The sequence below is a fragment of the Rattus rattus genome, chromosome 3 (genome assembly GCF_011064425.1).
Source record: "Rattus rattus isolate New Zealand chromosome 3, Rrattus_CSIRO_v1, whole genome shotgun sequence".
In the NCBI taxonomy this organism is placed as follows: Eukaryota; Metazoa; Chordata; class Mammalia; order Rodentia; family Muridae; genus Rattus; species Rattus rattus.
This window is the reverse complement of record NC_046156.1, coordinates 42,932,861-42,956,758: the sequence shown is the minus strand read 5'-3', so window position 1 is coordinate 42,956,758 and position 23,898 is coordinate 42,932,861. Positions and strand designations below refer to the sequence as shown.

The 23,898-nt window shown below is 42.2% G+C and overlaps 1 protein-coding gene across 1 annotated transcript in view; it reads right to left on the bottom strand.

Annotated features, from left to right (window-relative positions):
• Window positions 1–23,898, bottom strand: part of Agl (amylo-alpha-1, 6-glucosidase, 4-alpha-glucanotransferase) — a 54,708-nt gene that overhangs the window by 19,776 nt on the left and 11,034 nt on the right. The window contains exons 3-23 of the mRNA XM_032897419.1: window positions 21,238–21,448; window positions 20,086–20,252; window positions 19,064–19,267; window positions 17,254–17,435; window positions 16,956–17,067; window positions 15,975–16,098; window positions 15,433–15,535; window positions 15,246–15,343; window positions 12,250–12,389; window positions 11,652–11,839; window positions 10,585–10,708; window positions 9,587–9,750; window positions 9,255–9,356; window positions 9,018–9,173; window positions 8,750–8,900; window positions 7,277–7,401; window positions 7,076–7,188; window positions 6,612–6,746; window positions 4,453–4,583; window positions 530–666; window positions 147–280 (exon numbers count right to left, since the gene is read on the bottom strand). Of these exons, the coding sequence (XP_032753310.1) occupies window positions 147–280; window positions 530–666; window positions 4,453–4,583; window positions 6,612–6,746; window positions 7,076–7,188; window positions 7,277–7,401; window positions 8,750–8,900; window positions 9,018–9,173; window positions 9,255–9,356; window positions 9,587–9,750; window positions 10,585–10,708; window positions 11,652–11,839; window positions 12,250–12,389; window positions 15,246–15,343; window positions 15,433–15,535; window positions 15,975–16,098; window positions 16,956–17,067; window positions 17,254–17,435; window positions 19,064–19,267; window positions 20,086–20,252; window positions 21,238–21,448 (3,001 nt within the window). The remainder of the gene's footprint in view (window positions 1–146; window positions 281–529; window positions 667–4,452; window positions 4,584–6,611; window positions 6,747–7,075; window positions 7,189–7,276; window positions 7,402–8,749; window positions 8,901–9,017; window positions 9,174–9,254; window positions 9,357–9,586; window positions 9,751–10,584; window positions 10,709–11,651; window positions 11,840–12,249; window positions 12,390–15,245; window positions 15,344–15,432; window positions 15,536–15,974; window positions 16,099–16,955; window positions 17,068–17,253; window positions 17,436–19,063; window positions 19,268–20,085; window positions 20,253–21,237; window positions 21,449–23,898) is intronic.

Below are 23,898 nucleotides of genomic sequence, written 5' to 3'. Positions count from 1 at the left end.
CTTTTGCACGTTCTAGACTAACGGATGCGTCTGGAGCGTTTCTCAGCTGAGTCTGACAGGCCCTCGGGTTTGGTCTTTAGGACCGTGTATAAAGTGACTCTGTAGCCTCCCACTGTGCCTGTTCATTCAGGTTGTGCTGGGCGTACCTTGACATCTGTTTCCAGGCTACATCCAGCAGAGTGGTATATGCACCGATTAATATAGCATCAAAGTAACATGGGATGAGGTATCGCGGGATCTGCTTCAGGTAGAAGAACATAGCCTGCAACCATTTTCCAACCTGTTACAGGAATAATTTGAAAAGTTAACCTGGTGTGTTTATGGGCTAGATCTATTCTAAGAGTTAAAGCTCAATCTGTGACTCTGCTGGCCAGTACCCACTAACCAGATGACCACTCCTTAGAACGCAAAGACGGTCAAGAAAGGAAACTGTTCAAGGAAACTATAACTTACCTACAACAGGGTAATATACATGATTAATAGTTCAAACAATCCCCTCCGTCGTTCGGACTAACACCACCCTACTTACTTCAGCAATACTCCCTGATCGTGAGATTAGCCGGCCACTGACGTAGTCGATCATCCAGTCGCCGGACCTCAAGTTTTCACAGAAGGGATGCCCCAAGTCATTCTTTGGTCTTATTTCTGCCAGCACGGACATTAGTCCTAAAAATGCAGACATTATTGCGCTGTTGACAGAGTCAAGATGTTCTTGTTGGTAAGCTTACGCCCAGTCTCTAATGATTTGGGGTGAATGAATGTGTGTGTGTGTATGTGTGTGTGTGTGTGTGTGTGTGTGTGTGTGTGTGTGTGTGTGTGTGTGTCTCCCCACACAGACAGACATAAAGGCCGTGCAGTTCACAGCAGCACTTAGCATGGCTGAGTGAGAGAAATACCAGGGTGCCTACTTTACCAAGGACGGAAAAGCGGGAGAGGAGGATCTGCTGCTGCGAGAAGACAAAGCTTCCTGAGAATCAGGGTCCCTGAGACTGCTCTTTATTTGTATTTAATATGGTAACATGTGAACGCAACTGCCATGATTTCTCACCCCGGGGCATCAAGCACATAAGCTTGAGTGTTTCTGTGTTAGCAAGTGGTAGATTAATAGTTAGGAAGGAATTAAATCACAAAACTCGTTTCAGAGGAAGCAAGATCACCGATGGTGGATGATAATGAAGCCTGATTCAGAAGCAGCCTTTGAAATACAACAGGAAATACTTAGGACCGGATAAGGCTGCTAAGTGAGCTTTTGGGCATATGATGACTGTGAAGCACACTCTCGAGTCACTAGCCTTCCTGTGCATCCTCAGAGCAGATTCTGCAACTGTCACAGAGCGACTACATGTTCACCTAAAAGTAAAATAATACTTTCTCCCTTAAAACAGCGAGTGGCTCCACTGACTTCATTTTAAGTAAATTCATTTGGTTAGAATTTAATGAATTTTATGTGTGTAGCATGCTTTGAAAAATTAAAAACAACGAATTTAAGATATAGGATTTCTTTCTCTCATGGAGTTCAGAATTCTTGGTAAATGTAATTTTCCAAAGGAGACGGAGGACAAGTTGCATAAATAACGTGTTACAGACGACCTCCCTCCCAATATGTTCAGGGAAGGATCACTGCTCAGCACCCACTGGTGCTGATGCTGAGTTAAGAAATGACAATGACAATGAAAAAGTGTGACGGCCAACAGAGCTGGCAGTGCCAGTGGGACCCGAGGGCTTGTGTAGGATGCAGGACTGGCTAGCTGGTGTGTAGAAAGTGCTTAGTCTTAGAATGGGCGGTAACTGTGGAGAGCAAAGGAAATGGCACAGGGAGGGGACACAGAATCTGAAAATAACCAAGCTGTTGAGAATCTGGAGCAGAACAGCAACAAAGGTTCCTAGATTCCAAATTAGCAGAACATGGATATTGTAAGAGGTGGGAACGCAACTGTGCTCGTGGCAGGAAAAGATCAGTGCAGTGCTTAGGTAGGATTAAACTTAGGGCTGTTAAAGTCTGCTAAAAAATGTTGGGCTGGAGGGATGGCTCAGTGGTTAAGAGCACTGACTGCTCTTCCAGAGGTCCTGAGTTCAATTCCCAGCAACCACGTGGTGGCTCACAACCATCTGTAATGGGATCTGATGCCCTCTTCTGGTGCATCTGAAGACAGCGACAGTGTACTCACAGACATAAAACAAATAAATCTTAAAAAGGAAAAAAAAAAAGGCTTCATACATGCATGTAACCCAGTATTTAAGAGTGGGGATAGGAGGATCAGAGTAAGGTTATCCTTAGCAAAACAGTGTCTCTGAGGTTAGTGTGGGGCATGTGAGACTTGTCGCCAAAATACAATGATGAAAATAAGAAAGGCTTCACAGAAGAGACAAAAAATAAGGGGTCTTCAAAAAGATGTTTTTGCTTGAATATGGATACACACACACACACACACACACACACACACACACACACATATATATATATATATATATATATATATATATATATATATCCCATGTGCATGTATGTACCTGCAGAAGCCAGAAGAAGGCATTTGATCTCCTGCAGCAGATGTTACAGATGGTTGTAAACTACAATGCGGATGCTGGGAATTGAACCCAGGTCTTCTGGAAGAACAGCAGTGCTCTTAACCACTGAGCCATTGCTCCAGCCCATAAGGTAGTTTTTAAAGAAAGCTCAGACTCAGTCATAATGGAAATGCAAATTAAAATTACACTGAAATTCCATCACATCCAGTCAGAATGACTGTCATCAAGAAAATAGACAACAGGTCCAGGGAAATGGCGAAGGGGGTAAAAGACATCCATGTGCCCACATTTACACTACAAAATAACAATAAAATTAATTTAAACTAGAAAATAAACAACAAATGCTGGAAAGGGTGTGGGGAAGGGAACCCTCCCTTACTATTAATGGGATTTAAACTGGCACAGTTAATATGGAAATCAGTGTGCAGCTTCCTAAAAACGCTAAAACTAGAGCTGCCTTATGACTCAGACACATACCATGCAGGTTCATCCTGGAAAGAACCTTAAGTCAGCATGCCACAGAGATATTGCACCTCCACATGCCCTGGAGCACGACTCCCTAGAGCCAGGGTGTGGAGTGCAATACATGTACAATGGACCTTTATTCAACTGTGCTGAGCACAATTATGTCCTTTATAGGAAAACTGAACCAGGAAGCACCATGTTAAGTGAAATAAGCTAGACTCACACAGGCAGAATTACATGTCCTTTCATATGAGGATTCTAAATTAAGACATACTTCTCTGTCTCTACATCAGGTTCATATGGTAGTTCTATAAGAACACTATATATTTTAACTATATAGGATAAACCAAATATGCAAAAAAAGGGTTCCATTTAAATACTTTATTTAGAACTTTGGCTCATTTGACTTTTCAAAAGTACATAACACATATAAAACTCAATGTCAAGGACATTCATAATAACCAAGACAAGGCCAGACAGTGGTGGTACACACCTTTAATCCCAGCACTTCAGAGGCAGACGCAGGCAGATCTCTGTGATCTAAGTCCAGCCTGGTCTACAGAGTGAGTGCCAGGATAGCCAGGGCTACACAGAGAAACTCTGTCTTGAAGAAACTAAAATGAATAAATAGATAAACAAAGCAAGACAAGAAATATCTATTGAGGCTAATGCTTAAGGGGGATATATGTCTCTAAGGACACATGTCTTTGCACAGAGCTGGCAGTTTTAGGGAATACTTACTGACTGAATACTCTGTCACACTCTTTTTTACTATTTCACATGAATGATTTCAATTAGTTAAGTAACATTACTTATAATTCAGGTGGTCTCAAATATCCAACTGTCCTGTGTCAGCCTCCTGAGTAGTTGGGATTACAGTCTTGTTCCACTCTGCCTGGCTATCATTAATACTTTTTTGTTTTGTTTCATTTGAGAAAGGGATTTACTGTATAGCTCTGGCTGGCCTGGATCTCATTAAGTAGACTAAGCAGGCATTGAACTCACAGAGATCTGCCTAATTCTACCTCCCAAGTGCTGGAACTACGGATGTGCACTAGAGATGGCTCAGTGGTTAGGACCACTTGGTGTTCTTGCAAACACCAAGACTGGGTTCAGTACCCAGTACCCACATGGCAAAAATCCACTTGCTGGGGCTCTAATACCCTTTTCTAGCCTCTGTAGGTAACAGACAAGCACATCTTCACATACATACATGCAAGCAAAACACACCCATAAAATAGAGTAATGTAAACAATGGACACATGCATTACCACATGCGTGGCTCTATCATTCATAGTTGGTTGAGGGGCTCAGAATGCTATGCTACTTACTAGTGGCAACCAACAAGAAGCCATAAGTTATCATCTGAGCTCAGGTGTCATATCTAGGCTTACACTCCTTATTTCTATAAAGATGATTGCTAAAGAAAACAAACAACCTTTATCCTCATAGACCTACCTTGCAGACCTGCATACTTAAGGGACGACCAGTTTGGTATGTCATAGCAACCTCCACCGTCTTCTTGTTCTTCTGATTCACATCGGTAAAGTACCTGATTTAGCTCAGCCAAAGTCAATTTAGAGGCAATGCTAAGAATTAGAAAATAAATATACGGTCATTTCATTTTCTGAGAGTAAAAGCAAAAGCAAAATCTGCATTATAAATATTAAATGTCTCAGAAACGCTTGGTTCTGGGTACTTTTCTGTTGCTATGGTAAAGCACTCTGCCCAGAACCAACCGGAGTCTGTGGTGGTTTGAGTGAGAAAGGTCCTCAGAGGCATGGATCTGAACACTTGATCCCCAGGCCAATCTGCTGGGAAATTCATCAACTGAGGTTTCCTCTTTGCAGGCCACTCTGGCTGTACCAAGTCGACAAAAAACTACTCAGTACATCTATGTTCTAAAACTCATCACTGCAGTAAACATCATATCATAATAGATCACAAGTCATAATTGAGGAGCAAAATGTGCTGGGAATTAAATAAGAGCTAATGTCACTCAAACTAAATTAAAAAAATCCAGTGACAGCTAAAAATAAAGACTTATCTATGTCTGTCTTTGTATGTGTGTGTATGCAGAAGTTTATGGAGGCTCAAAGTAAGCACTGGATCCTCTTGAGCTAAAATTACAAGCAGTTGTTAGCCACCCAATATGGGTGCTGAGAACTGAACTCTGGTCTTCTGTAACAGCAAGTGCTTATAAATCAGGTCTCTAGCTCTGTGTCAATTTTATTCATTTAGAGCTAGATCTTTAGGCAGATATTGTTTATTACTGTTGTTATTATAAAGAGAATGTGTGTGTGTACACACATACATATGTGTGTGCGCACGCGTGCATATATGCGTGCGTGCGAGCCCTGTGCAATGCTATGCATGGTGCATATGTAGAAATGAAAAAGGCATTCTAATTGTATCTCGTGCAAAATGTTACTCCTCTTGATACATGGTCTCTCTACATAGCCCAGTCTGTCCTGCAACTCACTGTGTAGACCAGGCTAGACACACAGAGATCTGCCTGCCTCTGCCTACTGAGTGCTCTTAAATATGACATTACAATAATACATACTCGTTCTTGGAAAAGACGTCACTCTTACATAAAGCTGAACATGCCCATCAAGTAGTTCCCAGAGGTTACTTTACAGTATGTATTAAAAACTTCAAATATGTGATTCGCTCTAGCCCCCAAATTCCATTTTGAGAATTGAGCTTAGTGTCAGTGACCACAACATGCTAAGCAGCTCTCAGGTGACAGGCATGCATCACATGTTTTGCATGTGTTATTGTGATGCTTGGGGAGACATGGGATCATGAGGAACAGTCTTGGAGCAAGAGTGAGGTCGAGGTGTGTCCAAACCCAGGAGTTATGTCCTGAGATTGGCAGGAGTGGGATCACTCCCTTACCAGGCCTGCAGGTCAGTGCAGACAGACCTATGCTCCCCGCCTTGCCACTGGCTGGGATGGAAGGTAGTCAGGTCTGTTTTAGGTGGGTGAGCGAGGTAGGGATACATGTTACCCTGTTTAATCTTTACAATATTTAAGAAGTAAGTATTATTATTGGCCCCTCTGTCCAGATGAGAATCCTAGAAGGAAATTTAAATAACTTGGCCAAGATCATGCTGACAGTGCTGAAGCTAAACTTAGGTCTACACTGGATATTCTTCAGGACTGTGTGCTGCTGCCAAGCACAGGGACATTTAAACTCAGCAAGAACCGAGGTTCCGAGATACGTAACGGAATAATTAGAAGCACTCTGGGTGTCTCGAAGTGGATAATTGCCAAATTTATTGTGACATAGCTGTACTTAATGCATATGTTGGCATTAGAATGATGTGGTAAGCAGTATCATCTTGTAGAGCTTAGAACGCTCATGTGCATGTGATGGCGTGTGTACATCTAGGGTCTATGGAGAAAGAACACACAGGCATGAAAAGGTGCACATGTGAGCACACATGCAAATGATCAAGTGATGGAGCGGAAGGCTAATGAACTGACGATGACAGCAGTGGACAGTCCCATACTTTGGGTACCAAGGAGAGAAAGCACCCTTAAAACTGCCCAGATCGGCCCAGCTCATCGTTTTGTTCAAGTGGTAAGACTCTAAAATAAGGAATACTTACGAAACGAAGGGGATTTTTAATATAGGATCCGAGTTGTCAACAGCGAGGCTTCCAGATTTAAAATGGGAGCTGAATTGGGTCAGGTGATTTCGAAGAATTCCAACAGCAACTTGCGCATGTGGATCAAGGCTAACTCTGCATAATGTTGATAAAGAAGTAGGTAATTTTTAGGTTATCTAAACTTAAAAGGATATACCAACTATTTTCTCTAGTTTTTTTTTTTTTAAGTGAGTACGTGTCTCCGTCTGCATAAATTGTATCTGTTCAGGTACCCAGAGAGCGCAGACGAGCATGTCAGATCCCTGGCAGTGGTTATACGAGACCCACTTGACATGGGTCCTGGGAACTGAATTTAGGTTCCCTACAAGATCAGGAAGGACTCTTAGTTACTCAACCATCTCTCCAGACCACCCAAACTATTTTCAATAAAGTAAAGTCAACAGTCTAAACTCTAATGAACTTACCTGAATATAATAACACTTCCTGGAGATAGGTTTTCAAATTCTATTTCCTGAATATATTCATTGGGACCCTTTGTGGCAACTCCAGCTTGTTTGACAATTTTACTTTCATGAAGCTTGAAAAGAATTCAGAAAATCCATTCATTAAGTATCTTAAATGCCCTTAAAATACTAAGCACAGTAAAACCCGAGAATCCCAAATACCTGGATATGTTCTCTAAGTTCCACTGTCATGTTCGGCATTCCATTGATTGAATTCTCATCTTTCCTATAAGGTTTTGTATTCCTCTCAATAGTTCTAGCTTCCAGAACTACCTCTTCAATTTTGCCTAGGAAAATATAAACATTTTAACAAAAATTATTCTAATATACACTCAAAATATAATACTCTTTAAAAATCACATACTCATATAGCAAAACGCAGAACTACAAGTAATGACCTGAAAAGTGGCCATGTTTGAAGGTGATCACGATCAACACCAAGCCTCAGCTAACACTGCACAGTGAGCGAGTTCTAAGAGAGAAACTGTGGACCTGGGCGTGTAGATCAGCAGTATAAGGTATGCTTGGCATGTATTGGGCTTAATATCCAATACCAAAACATACTAAACAAAAATAACTTAAATATTAGCAATAAGACCTTATTAGATCATTAAACATAAATTTATTCAGCTAAAACAAGTAATGAATGTTTAACCCTAAAATTCTTTAGATTGACAATTTTTAAAAGTTGAAGCCATGATATTTAGCAATTAGCAAGAAATATAGAATGTGGGTTGGGCATGGCTGTCCATATCTGCAATCTTACAATTTGGGAATCTGAGTCAGGTCAGTAACTGTCAGTCCAGGGCTAGTGTGGACAGGCTAGCCCTGTATGACGGAGGTCGGTCCTGTTACCTAAACATACAGATATACACATATACATACATACACACACACCCATATACATACAGATGTACACACATGATGGGGGGCTTTGAGACTCTTTATTCAGGTAACAAGCAGTTCCTGTGTGCACAGGTCTATGCTGTGTTATACTACACTATCTACAGTAAAATGTAGACATCTAGAAAAAAAATCAACCAACAGTAAGGGAAAATCCCAGAGATACATAACTGTCAAAAGAGAAACAGACTATATAAATGCCATAATGTTTAGAAGAGAGAGCTTACTCTATAATTACAGATTTCTTAAAAAAGTGGAACTTTAGTCCTCAAATGCTGTAAATATTCATATGCGGGTGGGTAAGACTACTTGGAGAACAGTGAGAATATCTACTTGGCTGAATGCCAGATGACAGACGGCTAGGATGGTAGATGAGGACGGACTATGAGCAGTCTTAATATTTGCCTTTTTGAACCACATATGGGTATTCATGTATATATAGTATATATTTGTATATTTATGCATATGTAAAAATGGAAACACACACAGTAGAAGGAAGCACATTTATATATACTTTAGAAAGGGAATATATTAAAATGCAAACGAAAGTATTTCTCAACTCAAACAACGTTAATACTTTCAATTATTTTTATCTAGATTTTGCTCCATGCAGAGAAAGGGCCCCTATCCTAACTTTTCTCAACTCCGTTTATATGCCAGTGCTCTGTATACATAGAGACACTGTGTGGGCATAGCCTCATGGCTAACTCTACTGTGCTTGTCTTAGATTACCAGGGATGCACATTTGAGGCACTTCTTTGCTGTAAAATGAAGTCTTGGGATTCCTAAAAGCCGTTCTTGATACAGCCACAACAGACTGATGGATGCTCGGCGAGTGCCTGGTTACTGCCACTATGTCTTCATCCACTTGATCCACATACACCTGAGAAATGGAGAGACCAGGCCGGCTTAGAGCCCCATTCGGAAAGGGTGCTCAGGTCAGAAGGTCTTCCTTTGAAATGGGAAGTTGGGAGAGAGGTTTAAGATTTTCGTTTCTTACTTGAATGAAACCCTTGGCTCCGAGCTCTTGATGGAGTCTGTTGATGGCACATCTGGCTGCAATAATCCCACTGTGGATGCTAACATCTCCTGTATCCGATGGGGACGCCCCAGGATTCCACTTAGTATAAAACCGTTCTTCAGCAACCACTGAAATCTGAAGAGAGGAAAGCCTGGTCACGTGTGCAGGTTAACGGCAAGGACTGTGGCTGAGAGTGGCCCTGTAGGTTAAACACACCTGATGAGGCACTAGCTCGTCGTAGCCTCTTGTACTTCCACTAGCACAACACGCCATGGAGACAACTGTGGTACTTGGAAGCGCATCATAGGCTGATCTGTGCTAGAAAAGAAGAAAGCAAAAGTTTATGTTTCCTAAAACGCAAAGTGACATTTCATACCTCATTAGCATAATGGAGCAAAAGAACAAGGTGTATTCTGTAAGGTGTCTTAAAATCCACATATTTCAATCCCTTAAAAAGTATGTGGATATTACAGCCATCAAGCATCAGACCACTAAATATTGAAGCATTTAGCAAAATAAGTCAGCACAAGAAACATGATGCTGCTTACCACAATTGGACACTCATTATCGTGGGTGATGTCCATAAACAGGGCATGCGCGATAGCTGGCATAAGAGGCCTCAAACAGGGCTGAACGAAGGATCCAACGGGCTCCCCTCCGTACCGGTAGACCAATCTGCCCTCTTCGTGACTGTTATATGCGCTCATTGCCTCTGCAGAGCAGCACAGGGAAGTTTAGTAATCCTGCTACTCAGAAATGCCCACAAGAAGGTTACAGTTCTTATCATGACTGACATTCAAGGCCTATCAACATTATGAAAAGTGAGAGTTAAGTAATTAACCAGTGTCACCAAGTCCAAGTGACCAACACTTAACTATGACTTAGCTGAAGAATAGCTTGAGTAGAAAAAAGGATCAATAGCTGTTCACTGGGATGCTTATTATATCAAATCTACAGAAAAATACTTAAAGCCTGTATCATATAGTAGTTAAAAACAGATTTGTGTATTTCAAAATATATTTTTAATCAGTAGTTCACTCCCTCTTTACCCTTTAAAATCAATTAATTAATTTTGTGGACATGTTGTGGGTATGCGGGTGCCAGCACATGTGTAGACATCAGAGGACACCTCTGAGGAGTCAGTTCTCTCCATCTACCACGTGGTTCTGAGGACTTAACTCAGATCTTGGGTCCCCCACACCTTTACTCACTGAATTATCACATTAGCTTTCTTACTCTTTATTTTTGAGATAGAATCTGGGGGAAAAAATATATCCTAGGCTAGCCTGAAACTCATGTAGACAAGGCTGGCCTTAACGATGTGATCCTCTTGCCTCAGTTTCCTAGTGGTGAGATTACAGGGGGAGATCACTGAATCTGGCTTCAGCGGTCTTTCTCTCTGAAATGAGTGTCATGCTACAAATCGGACATTTTAACTGTTAAAAGGGCACTCAGCTATATTAGGTATTGCACATAAGGCTATTACACTCCTTGTCATTTACTTAAACAAAAGTGAAGCATCTCAGATAGGAAATGCACTTCCTACCTCTTATTAAGGAACTGATGCCCAGTCTAGTAACGAAGATATTGTCCAGATCTTCGCTTCCTGTGAACAGCTCAGCCACTACATAAAGATTGGGCTGTAATTTCCTAGCAGCATCCAGCATGTACTGCAAAAAGCACAGTCACAAATGTAAAAGGAAGAAGAGAGCAGGACAGAGGGAAGGAGGGGACAGGCTAGGTGTGGAGTTGGTGTAAGATAGGTACAAAAGCAGAGAGATGCAAAAGGAAGTTCCAAACAAAGTTTGATGTGCACATGTAAGGGAACAGGAAAGAGATCCACACACGGAGGACCAGAGAATTTACAGAGAGCGTCAGGAAAAAGGGAGATTAGATTTTGAAGACATAGGGACAGAGGGGAAGAAAAAAGAAAAAGGAAAAGTTAGTGTCATTATAAACGCAGCCAGTAACGCTGCAATTCTGCAGTCTCCTCCCGGCTTTTTATTTGTTTTTAGTGGCTCTAATAAGATTACTGATCTCTTGGTGGCTAGTAAGTCAGACTGATAATTATATATGCTGATGAGTTAATCTGTAAAGGTTAGGCTAAACTTGTTCCTGTAAATAACAACAAATGCCAGCTCCTTCCCCCTTGTGTGGCCTCAGGATGCCAGAGTATTAGAGTTTAACTGTGCACAGTAAGGACTGGGGTAGCTCAGTGTAGAACAGAACAGTCCTAAAATGTGCACTTACCCTTAAAGTGAAGAGAAAGCCAGAGTTGAACAATCACTATACTATGTAAAGCCGTTTAATTTTACACTGCTAACAATCTATACTGAAAACAACGTAAAAGACCACTTAGCATTTTACTTATTACCAGTAAACACTTTTTATGCATGCCATTACACAACTATGATCTAAATTTAAAAACTAACTTAGTAAACACATCACAGCCTAGTTTTCTACAGCAGTTGGGTCGGGTTGTTAGAATTGGCTAAGCTGTCATGTGTGTCGATATTTCTATCAAATCCACAGCCGGCTGACTAGACCTGCGTGGCAGGGACTTTGGAGGCTACAGGTATCACTGCCATTCTCTGTCAACAGAGGTGTCCGTACCTCAGCCACGTGGAGAGGCGTGGAGTGGCAGTTGTCAAGGCGCACTCCCTGGAAGTGAGTGGCAGTGATCTCAGTGTATTTCTTCATGTGTGCCCACAGGTAAGGGCAGTCCTCTGGCTTGTTCCCATAGCGCAATTTCACACTGTCACCCCAGCAAATAAGTTCTCTCCTTAAATAAACGTTGGAACCTGTTAAGGAGGAAGAGCTGCTTTCAGTGGAGCAGGAAACTGAATGACAAAAATCCTCAAGGAAACAGCGCTGCTTCTAAATTGTGTCGTTTTTCCCATAAATGATATCTGGCTAAATTTTTTAAAAATTATGATTTTATTTTAGGTGTATGGGTGTTCTTCCTGCATGTATGTCTGTGTACCTACTGCCCTCGGAGGCCAGAAGTGAGTGTCTGAGCCCCTGGAACTAGAGTTACAGATGGCTGTGAGCCACCTTGTAGGTGCTGGCAGCTGAACCCATGTTCTCTGGAAGAGCAAGCAGTGCCCCACACTGAGAGCCGGTTCTCCTGCCTCCTGACTAAAATTACATCTAACTCGGCCTTCCACACGCTCTTGTTTCCCTGCCTCCAGAGAAGTGAAAAATCAGGCACCTGGCTCAGCAAAGTTCCGGAGCGGGTCATCGCCCATCACCCAGCCATTGTGTGCCATTAGAAAGCAAGCTTTATCTGGGCGGTGGAGCAGGGACTCTTCTGCGGACAAGGCCATTTCTTCAAAGGGGAAAGTAAAATACCTAGGGAAACAGAAGTAAAGCAAGGTCCACACAAGGAAACTCCCTGAAGACAATGTGAAGTAGAAACATTACACATCCCCTAGTGAGTAGGATAGATAAAATCAGTTTGGCCCCATTTGTACAATATAAACTTTACAGAAAGCAAAGATCACCAGTGGATTTTTTTAAAATAAATCAGTAGGATTTGAAAAATGGCTAACATTTTAAATAAACTTTACAACTTCTTAACATTTTAGAGAAACCATTGAGGCCTTCCTAGCCTACACACATGCTGTGTGCTTTATAAAGAAATATCACTCTTATGTTCTGTGTATGAATGCTTTGCCTGAATGTATTACGTGCCCTGTGTGTGTATTTGGTGCCCGTGGAGGACAAAGGGGCCAATGCACCCCCTGAACTGGAGTTACGAGGGCTGTGAGCTGCCATGCAAGGAGCCACACCCAGGTCCTCTGCAAGAGCAGCAAGTGCTCCACACCGTTGAGCAGCCCCTCCAGGCCCTATGCTGCATGCTTCTATGTGAGGAGTGAGGGGCTTGCTCTCTTACTAACACTGAATTTACTGCTAAGTGTTGTTCTTATAGTGCATCCTCAAAGGTTCTTCTATTGGAACCTTAGCCCTTCCACCTCCTTCCTTTAGACAGTGTTACTTTGTAGCAAGACTGACTTTAAATTTGGACTCCTCCTATCTCTGCCTCCCTATGGCTGGGATTACAGATCACAGACTTGTCCACCACGGCAGGGGTGGAGCCTTAATTCCTTACAGGAGCAGTGTTGGGAGATGGAGCCCAGTGGCAGCTGCCTGGGTTAGGATGGCTATCTCCTGAGTGAGTGCCTGGGTTAGGAGGACTATCTCCTGAGTGAGTGCCTGGGTTAGGATGACTATCTCCTGAGTGAGTGCCTGGGTTAGGATCTCTCCTGAGTGAGTGCCTGGGTTAGGATGACTATCTCCTGAGTGAGTGCCTGGGTTAGGATGGCTATCTCCTGAGTGAGTGCCTGGGTTAGGAGGACTATCTCCTGAGTGAGTGCCTGGGTTAGGATGACTATCTCCTGAGTGAGTGCCTGGGTTAGGATGGCTATCTCCTGAGTGAGTGCCTGGGTTAGGAGGACTATCTCCTGAGTGAGTGCCTGGGTTAGGAGGGCTATCTCCTGAGTGAGTGCCTGGGTTAGGAGGACTATCTCCTGAGTGAGTGCCTGGGTTAGGAGGACTATCTCCTGAGTGAGTGCCTGGGTTAGGATGACTATCTCCTGAGTGAGTGCCTGGGTTAGGATGACTATCTCCTGAGTGAGTGCCTGGGTTAGGAGGACTATCTCCTGAGTGAGTGCCTGGGTTAGGATGGCTATCTCCTGAGTGAGTGCCTGGGTTAGGAGGACTATCTCCTGAGTGAGTGCCTGGGTTAGGAGGACTATCTCCTGAGTGAGTGCCTGGGTTGGGAGGACTATCTCCCTGAGTGAGTGCCTGGGGTTGGGATGGCTATCTCCTGAGTGAGTGCCTGGGTTGGGATGGCTATCTCCTGAGTGAGTGCCTGGGTTAGGGATGGCTATCTCCTGAGTGAGTGCCTGGGTTGGAGGACTATCTCCTGAGTGAGTGCCTGGGTTGGGAGGACTATCTCCTGAGTGAGTGCCTGGGTTAGGATGACTATCTCCTGAGTGAGTGCCTGGGTTAGGAGGACTATCTCCTGAGGAGGACTATCTCCTGATTGAGTGCCTGGGTTAGGATGGCTATCTCCTGAGTGAGTGCCTGGGTTAGGAGGACTATCTCCTGAGTGAGTGCCTGGGTTAGGAGGACTATCTCCTGAGTGAGTGCCTGGGTTAGGATGGCTATCTCCTGAGTGAGTGCCTGGGTTAGGAGGACTATCTCCTGAGTGAGTGCCTGGGTTAGGAGGGTTATCTCCTGAGTGAGTGCCGGGGTTAGGATGGCTATCCCCGGATGAGTGCCTGGGTTAGGATGGCTATCTCCTGATGAGTGCCTGGGTTGGGATGACTATCTCCTGAGTGAGTGCCTGGGTTAGGGAGGACTGTCTCCTGATGAGTGCCTGGGTTGGGATGACTATCTCCTGAGTGAGTGCCTGGGTTGGGGAGGACTATCTCCTGAGTGAGTGCCTGGGTTGGATGGCTATCTCCTGAGTGAGTGCCTGGGTTAGGATGGCTATCTCCTGAGTGAGTGCCTGGGTTAGGAGGACTATCTCCTGAGTGAGTGCCTGGGTTAGGATGGCTATCTCCTGAGTGAGTGCCTGGGTTAGGATGGCTATCTCCTGATGAGTGCCTGGGTTAGGATGGCTATCTCCTGATGAGTGCCTGGGTTAGGATGACTATCTCCTGATTAGTGCCTGGGTTAGGATGACTATCTCCTGATGAGTTCTTGTTCTTGGGGACCTGGCACAGCTCTGAGATGGATTTTCTTGTGCTCTGTGTCTTCCATCTGCTCTCACTTGCCCTTCTGCCATGAGCTGACACAGCCCAAAGTCCTGTCCAGAAGATGAGCAGGGCAGATACGGTGCCATGTTCGTGGACTTCCTGGTCTGCGGACCCTCGACCAAATTAAACTCTTTCTTTATAAATTACCCAATCCCTGCTATTCTCTTTTAGCAATAGAAAACAGACTGACATTAAATATGCATTCCTCCAGAAATATAATATAAACAAATATAAATGGGTTCAAACTGGTGATGGTTTTTCTAATTAAACATTCTCCTAACAAAATTAATCAGTATTAAGCCTATTTCTGAACCAAAATTTCTATTTCAAGAAAACGTATTGAAGTCATACCTTTAAAGAAACATTTAGGTTAAGTTGAAAAGTTAAGTATTCTCAGCTTTTAACCATCAGCGAGAGGACAATTTAAAAACAGAATGAGTACCTGGTAACTAAAGGGTACTTCCTGGTGACGGGTCCTAGTTTAGGGCCATGGCCCGCCAGCCGTTCATAAAACACGTTTCCCAAAAGACAATTAACGGCCTAGAAAACATTGAATCATGTTACAACGCCAATGACAACAGATACTCAAATTCAAGAACAGAAAAGCAGCAATTCAAAACGCAGCGAACCTGTTCCTGATGACAGCTGGTGAGGTGGTGTTTCTCTGAATTTAACTCCTCGAGTCTCTTACGGAACCAATTACAGCACTCTTCAATTGCAGCTGGCCCATTGCTAGCACAGACAGAGCAAAACAAACAGCAGCGCTTTCATAAAAACCCACGCTAAACATTTCCAGGTGTCACCAAAAACTCAACCTGAGTGACGAGTGAGTTTTTCAACCTTTTACCTTTTCAATTGTAAAAGGTTTTACATCCAGGCTTAGCAGAATGGACTGACAGAGAATGTAGAAAAGGGTGCTTCGGGGGTTGAAATGGCAGATTATTTATTTTACTTAAAAACATTTTTTACATTCACTTATTTGTTTGCTTATATAATTATGTGTATAGGGAGTGTGTGTGTGTGTGTGTGTGTGTGTGTGTGTGTGTGTATGCACACACATGCCACAATGTGTGTGGAGTCAAAGGAAACTTTTGTGGGGTTCTGAGGATCACTTTCAGGTTGTCAGCATTAGTGACTATGAGTAAAATTACAGGGCAAATACATAACCTACTCATGTGGTATGAAGGTCGCCAGAGCAATGTTCATATCTACAGCACAGCCCAGCCGCCTGAATTCAGGGTCCTGAATAATTTTAAGATGTTCTTTCGGTTCAGACTTAGTTACTCTTCTGTTTTCTGAAAGGAAAAAAAAAAGGTATTTTAAATGTAAATATTGATAAAAGATTATAACTGTTACTTTTTCAATTGTTTAGTATATAGCTGTTTATAGAAAAAAATGTAAAAAGTTAGCAAGCATCGCTCCTCCCTTCCCTACCCTCCTTCCACATACATCCCCTGCAGACTCGGGGAGGGACCTAAGAAGAGAGCCTGACTGTTAGAGAGGGAAACCCAGGATTCCTGCAGCTCAGCTTTGCTGGTCACCACTAAATCCCCCTACCTCAAAGGTCTCTAGCATACACGGATTGGTTCAACACATGTTCTAACGAGTGAACAGTGAACACACTTCAAGCAATCTGTCTAAGTCACTAGTAAAGTAGGATACTTTAAAAACCACACACTGCCTAGTAGGGGTTAAGAGTATGAATAGTTAAAATAATAAACTCATACTGTCAATGAAAAAAATCAAACGTAAGGTTTAGTCTCTAGTCTTATTTTTATATATTAAATTGACATTAATACAGACATGTATACATTATAGAGAAAATTATATTAAACTACTGATAAATTCTGACTTTCCTTGAGAAATATTTGAAAAGAACGTAAGAAAGTACTAATAAGTAATTTTAAGATTTGAGGAAGAGGGATTTGCTCTATGTACATATAAATGTGCTTTTCTCCCTCCCAAGGACTGACATTAAAGGCATGCATCACTATGCCAGGGAAAATTGGAGTTTTGTGTATAAAACACACAATATGATGTAATAAAGATTTAATGACGACGTTAACTGGAGAGAACGTGTCATCCTTCAAGAGTAACTTTACATTTCTTAAAGAGTGAGAGGAGAGAGGACGGCCTAGTGTGAAGCTGTTACCTTGAGAGAGCAGTCTTCTAAATTGTTCAACCGCTTTCTGAACATCTACTTGGAAAAACTCCCAGAGTTGAATCCTTGGGAAAATGTCCTCCCAAATTATTTTCCGAATGCACTGAAAAATTTCAAGGTAAAAACAACATAAAATATATTTGACCTGATTTAAGCCATATTCCTCCCTCTCTCTCTCTCTCTCTCTCTCTCTCTCTCTCTCTCTCTCTCTCTCTCTCTCTCACACACACACACACACACACACACACACACACACACACTCTTTGGGAGTTGGTGAACACACACTTACGTTCATGTGATGGTCATTTTCAATTAGAGCAGGGACTCCTTTCTCTCTGTACTTCCCATCTGCAACATCACAGGACAAGTGCCAGAGCGCTCTGTCTAGGACCCAGGCAGGTTTCAAGTGTGGAGAATTTACAAGATTGTACGCAGATTCTGGATGCTCATGGATCCACTTACTATTAGCAGCTTAAAGAGAAGGGAAACATATTTTGTATTGAGGTTGGGCTTTACCATCCCCACTCTCTGTACTGCTCACTTAGTGACTTGTTTAGCGTTTAGTTGTACCTACAATAAACAAACACTGGGGTGAAGACAGGACACGTCAGGAGCACGAGTCTCACAATGAAAGTCAGACCAGGCAAGGCATGGCAGCATTGATTAACTATTAATTAATTAACTTACTGTACTGTTTTTGAACAGTGTTTCTCTGTGTAGCCCTGGCTGTCCTGGAACTCATTCTGTAGACCAGGCTAGCCTCAAGTTCACAGAGACTGGCTCGGCCATGTGAGTGCTGGGATTAAAGGCATGCACCTCTCGGCTTGGTGGTTTGTATTTATAACCCCGGCACTTAGGAGCCCAGGCAGGATTACCAAAAGCTTAAGGCGTAGGCAAAGCTTGAACTTAGCCTGGCCTACAAAGGAATTTCCAGGCCAGCCTGGGCTACAAAGTGACTCTATCTCAAATACAAAAACAAAAAAACAAAAAACCCCAGAACCTAACACTTCTACAAGTTTCCCACGTACCTAGGTGTGATAAAGACAAACTCCTACGTGATGCAATGTGGACACAAGTGACATAAACATGAGGCTGTGCCTTTAAAGACATGATTTCCCATTTCCACAAGTGTAGCAACAGGAGGCAGAGCAGCCATATTTGATTAAACCTTGGAAGCAAAGGCTTCAAGATGACCGAGTGACCCAGAAGAAAGAACCTGGCTCCCCATCACGGCTGAGCTAACTCTAATCTGGAATCTGAAAGGGATAAATCCAGTGTTTTATTAAGTGTCTTAATGAGCTGCCTAGGTGGTATTCTAAATCTTATCATTGGTACCATATTTGTTTGCTAATTTGATATGAATATCATGGATATCTAAGTCATTTTAAATACTGCCAGTTTTCAAGTGGTGAATATGGAGTTACTGAAATACAAAGTTTTCACTGTAAACTTTGAAGCCTGGCTCCAAGTTACATACAGAAACATCACGTTTTGGAAAGTGTCTTTTTAAAAACCCAACTTCACTTGCCATCTCTATTAGAGATTATTACCAATAGTGGTGAACTATATGCATATGCTTTCAAATAACTTCTTAATTTCTATGGTTACTTAGGAAAGACTTCATTAAACAACCACGTGTCCTTAAACGACACCACCCACAACTCCCATTGTTGACATATGTAAAGCAGTGGTCACCAGACTTTCCACATTGCCATTTATATTCAGGCGGAAACGTATGACCTATATCCCTTTTATGTATCCTCCCATTTTTATAAGCATCAAGTACTTACACATTGACTATATGCTCACCTAACTATTTCCTTGGAAGTAAAAAGGTTTTATTCCATAAAATGACTTTTAACACTGAGGGTCTCTTAATTGTCTTTTTGATCTTTAGAATGAATGTTATATAAAGGGCTGGGGACATGGCTAAGAGGCAAACAGCTTGCTTAGTTTAGCATTTATGAGGGCCAGTAATCAATTTCTCATACTGCAAAGCACTACTACTTCTAACAATAATAATGTAAAGTGAAATTAAAATATTAAGAAATAAAATAATAAGAATTTAATATTCACACTGAAATCGCTGAAGCTCATACCAGTATGATTGTAGACCACATCGGTAATACAAAGAATGTTCCACTCCCTCTTCAGCTTCTCTACTAGCTGCCCAACATCATCCCAGGTATATCTTCTATTGGGCCTTGAGAAGTTAGGATTTAATTCTAACTGATCGGCAAGGGAATAGCATGACCTGGACAGTCCGAGGGCCTGCAGCGGGGTGAAGTGAATCATGTTGTAGCCTACAAGGGAGAAAACACAGAGCACTGTATGAAAGAGCGAACACACAGCCTAGCTGAGCGTAACCATGCGCGTTCTCGGGGACTCACCAGCAGTGAGACAGCCATGACTGGGAAAGGAACCCACGATAGGGGCCAGTGCCTGGATTTAGTAGACTGCCTGCAGATCTACGCAAGCCTTCAGGCACTCACTGTCCTCATCTAGGAGAAGTAGGGGATGACATGAAGGCCGTGGTAGCCATCAGCACAGCCTTAGCCACTGCCAGGTTCAACTGTAGTTGCTGACAGCACAGAGCGGCTTGTACAGGCTTTCCTATAAGGGTAGTGCTTTAAATGTCCCACGAGACTTGCATTTATCATAGCTACACCAATGAGCTGCCATTCTCTTCTTCATAAAATATTTAGCTTGAAAGCAGAATGCTGACCTGGACATTGACAGGCTACTCTTACTTCAGAGGAAAACACAGCCTAGCTTCATTTTACTCTTGCATGTCCAGTAGCATGTGACTTTACATAGAAAATGGATAATCAATATTGGCTAATAAAAACTATATGTAATGATACATTTTCCTTCACAATTTTTATTCATTTTCCTTTAATAATTTATTACTGACTTTCATGTGCCAAATAAAATCTTACAAATGACAATCATCTTATTTTATGACCAGTGTTCCTTTTGTTAACCTGACCCACATAATCTGGTATTTGTGGACATTGTAGATTTTTGGTATTGGTACATTAGTAAGCAAGATTAAAAGGAGAAAACCAGCCTTGGAGAATGGTGCCATAGCAAACAAAGAAAAAGAAAGCACCAACACTACCTGACTCCTTTGCCACCCGTAGTCGGCTTTCCCACTCATCAAAGGGTCCTAAACATTTTGCTAAAAACGTCTGCAGAGTAACACAGTCCAAGGGTAGCACATGATTATCAGCTCCAACTCGCAGAATAGGATCCACAACGATGTAACCTCCGCCACTTTTCTCCTGTCTAAGGAAAAAGAAACCAAAACATTTTTAATTAGTCAGAGGGGAAAAGTCATGAACTCGATCTGATTCTATCTGAAAGGTTTATTGCCCATTCAAACCCTTCCCCCCCTTTCATCCAGGGTCTCATGTAGCCCAGGCTATGTAGTTGAAGAAGATCCTGAAGTCCAGATCTTCCTGCCTCTGTATACGCAGGGATGGAATACAGGCATGTGCCACCACACATGGCTGAAATATGTTTATTTCTAAGTATATAGAAGTCATTTTACAAGGTTGCAACAAAACAACAAAACAGGTATTTTCTTCCTTCCTTCTTCCTTCTCTCCCTCCCTCCTTCCTTCCTTTCTTGCATGTGTTCATGTCTGTGAGTGTGTGGTATGCACACTTGGGGGCCTATGGAAGGCAGAAGAGGACAATGGACCTCCTGGAGCTGGAGTTACAGAACGTTGTGATCCATCTCATGGGGAGGCTGGGAACTGAACTTGGGTCCTCAACAAGAGCAATTCAAGTTCTTCATCACTAATCTGGACCAGGTCCACAACAGGTATTTTGTGTCCTTTCTCACCTACTATATATCTAAATAGAGTAAAATATGACATCCAGTAATATTGACTCATTAGAAAATAAATATGATAATGTCTATCAGTAACAATACTATTCAAATAAATAGTATCCTATAAACCAATTGCAGGAAAACCTTGGAGTTTTAACTTGAATCTGGAGTGGGATCTGTAATGACCCCAAAACTGAAGAATCACAGCCTAATTACATCCCAAAAAAGCAGTGTAGTTGGGCAGTGGTGGTGCATGTCTTTACTCCCAGGACTTAAGAGGCAGAGGCAGGCAGATCTCCAAACCCTGTGTCGAAAGACAAAAAAACAAACAAAGAAAAACAAAAATAAAAGGCGAGCATTGTAAACGCTGCACAGCCACTGCTCACGCGGTAGCACGGTCAGATAACATAAGTCACAGACTGCTAACTGGGCCTACCCTTGAAGGAAGTAGTACTGAAAAGACCCAGACTGCTGCAGATCAACTTTACAGTATTTGTCCGAATCATCTTCTCTCTCCGTTGGGTTTTCCCAATCCAAGGAACGGAATTTTTCTCGATTAAATGCTTCTCCAGGAAATGGGTAATTTGTATAAACAGTAACAGCTTTTCCTTGTAAAGTTGGGCCTAATCGGAACTGTAGTTCAAATCCTAAACAAGAAGCACATTTGAATAAATTACTTTAATAAATTAATTGAAGGACTTAACATTCAAACAGATGTTTAACTTAAAGCAGATGTTTAACTTAAAACGTATGAATTTTCAAATATACTTAAGATAATCTGTCGTACCTAATATTACTTTTGGAACTACTTGGCATTTTGATTTAGCTGAATTTTATATTTTAGCAAATATAATCAGTATTCCAGAACTGTCTCTCTGAGGCGTCCTCCTTCCCCCTTCCCTGGAACTGATTCCTATTCACACAATTGTGAGCTGTACAGATTCTTTCTCAATGGTTGGCCCTAATCCCTCCACCATTCCGTTCTGAACCCCTCCTGTCAACCCGCAACCAACCACCCAGATGTGGTACCTGAGGAGAACTATTTCACAGACCAAAATGAAGAAAGTGAGACTCCACCAGAGAACAAGATTGTATGCAGAACCTGGGAAATGCCACAGGACAGCTTAGCACAGAAAAGCTCAGCAGACTATAGCGTCCTAACGAGTATTCTGGAAGCTTTGCAGTGCATCTTTACCCCTGCTCAAGCACAGTAGTGTGGCCTGACAACATCCCCTGGGGATGGGAAGCACCAGCCTGCAGTATCTGTCGCTTTCCTTACAGAAGGACCCCACCACGGATGATCTAAAGCTACCAAACATATCACGGGGCTCAGACCTGGGAGGGGATGTGTGCAGTGGGCTCTTATGAGTCTGTGTGCGGCAGCCACACACTACTGCCTCTATCCACCCATCTCACAAGTATTAAAGCTTTGTGGATCCTGAAAGTCAAGATATCCCCCGTCTTACCAAAGTTAGGCTGTTTCTATGAAAATATAGCTGAGACTTCTGAGTGACAACTATTTTGTTATAAGAGGGAAAAAACACATGTTACAGTTAAAATTACAGTTTACTCAACAGGAAATTTATGTCTGTTTACATAATTACATAATTTAACATTCCTTCTGATATATCACTCCTTGATCTCTTTCAAATTCATGGCCTTTTTTTTTCATTTTTTTTACACATGTATACATACACATATTCCTAAAAACATAAACACAGACTGCCCAGCCTGTATGATATTAATTGTACATATGTTTTTGGGGTTGATCACTGGGTACTGGATAGCTGATTGGTATGCTTTTTTCTGAGGAAGACTTTCTCCTGCTCTCAGCATTTCTTAGTCGCCTGCAGTTCTCGCTGTAGGGCTGAGGGCTCGAGAACTTTTTTCCTCCCACACTGGCTTATCTACTGATGTCACCCTTGTCAGCTCAGATTTGCTTACGATGATCAGAACGTGAGATTTATGACTATATCCATGCAAGTTTTACATGTTGCTTGTTGTGGTGGCACATGCTTGAGTCCTAGCATTTGGGTGATAGAGGTGGTAGGATCAAGAGTTCAAGGTCATTCTTAGCTACAAAGCAATATCAAGGCCAGCCTGAGCTACGTGAGACCCATTAAAAAACAAAATGAAATGTATAGATAGATGTATCTCAATTAATGATGGACAAACACAATTGAAGAAGGTAGGGGAAGGTTCTGAGTAGAACTCTTAAAGCTTAATGAATTTGCTTATTGAGAATGAATACACTGTTGGGTGTGGTGGTGCATGCCTTGTGGTGCATGAGGCAGACAGATCTTTGTAAGTTCAAGGACAGCCTGGTCTACAGAGTTCCAGGACAGCCATGGCTACATAGAGAAACCCTGTCTCAAAGAAAATTAAGAAAGAAAGAAAAGAAAAGAAAGACAAATAAAAGGATAATAAATATACTAATAGTTATAGTGCGTATGAAACATGCAACAACATTAATAAAAATCATACAATGAAAACCTATCCTGTAACAATGAATAAATCAGCTGACTCCTGAGATTTACATTCTTTCAAAATGTTTATATATTTATCATGTATCATGAACCACTAAAGTTGGAGAACTTAGTTGTCAAACCTATGAGTCTGTGTGCATACATGTTCCATGGCAGCAGGGGGTCGAGGACAACTTGCAAGAGTTAGTTATCTCTTTCCACCGTGTGGATCGTGGACTGAATTCAGGTCACTGAGCTTGGTAGGGGGTGCCTTTACCAGGACCATCTCACCCACCTTGAGCTTCAGTTCTAGAGTGGTCGTCACCATAAGCAATGAACAGCAAATAAGTAAGAAAAGAAGATTATGTGGCGACAGAAGGATCCCTATGACTTGCTGTCCAGCTTGTCTAGCCAGATAGGTAAGCTCCGGGTTCAGTAAGAGACCTTAGATCAAAGGGTAGAGAGACTACCTCCACATTTATACATGCATGCATACATACATAACACACACACACGCATACACACACACACACACACACACACACACGTACGCACGCACGCACACGCACAACCATTCTGGCATGAGGGATATAAGTCAGCCTGTAAAGTGCTTGCCATCCATGTGTGAGGAT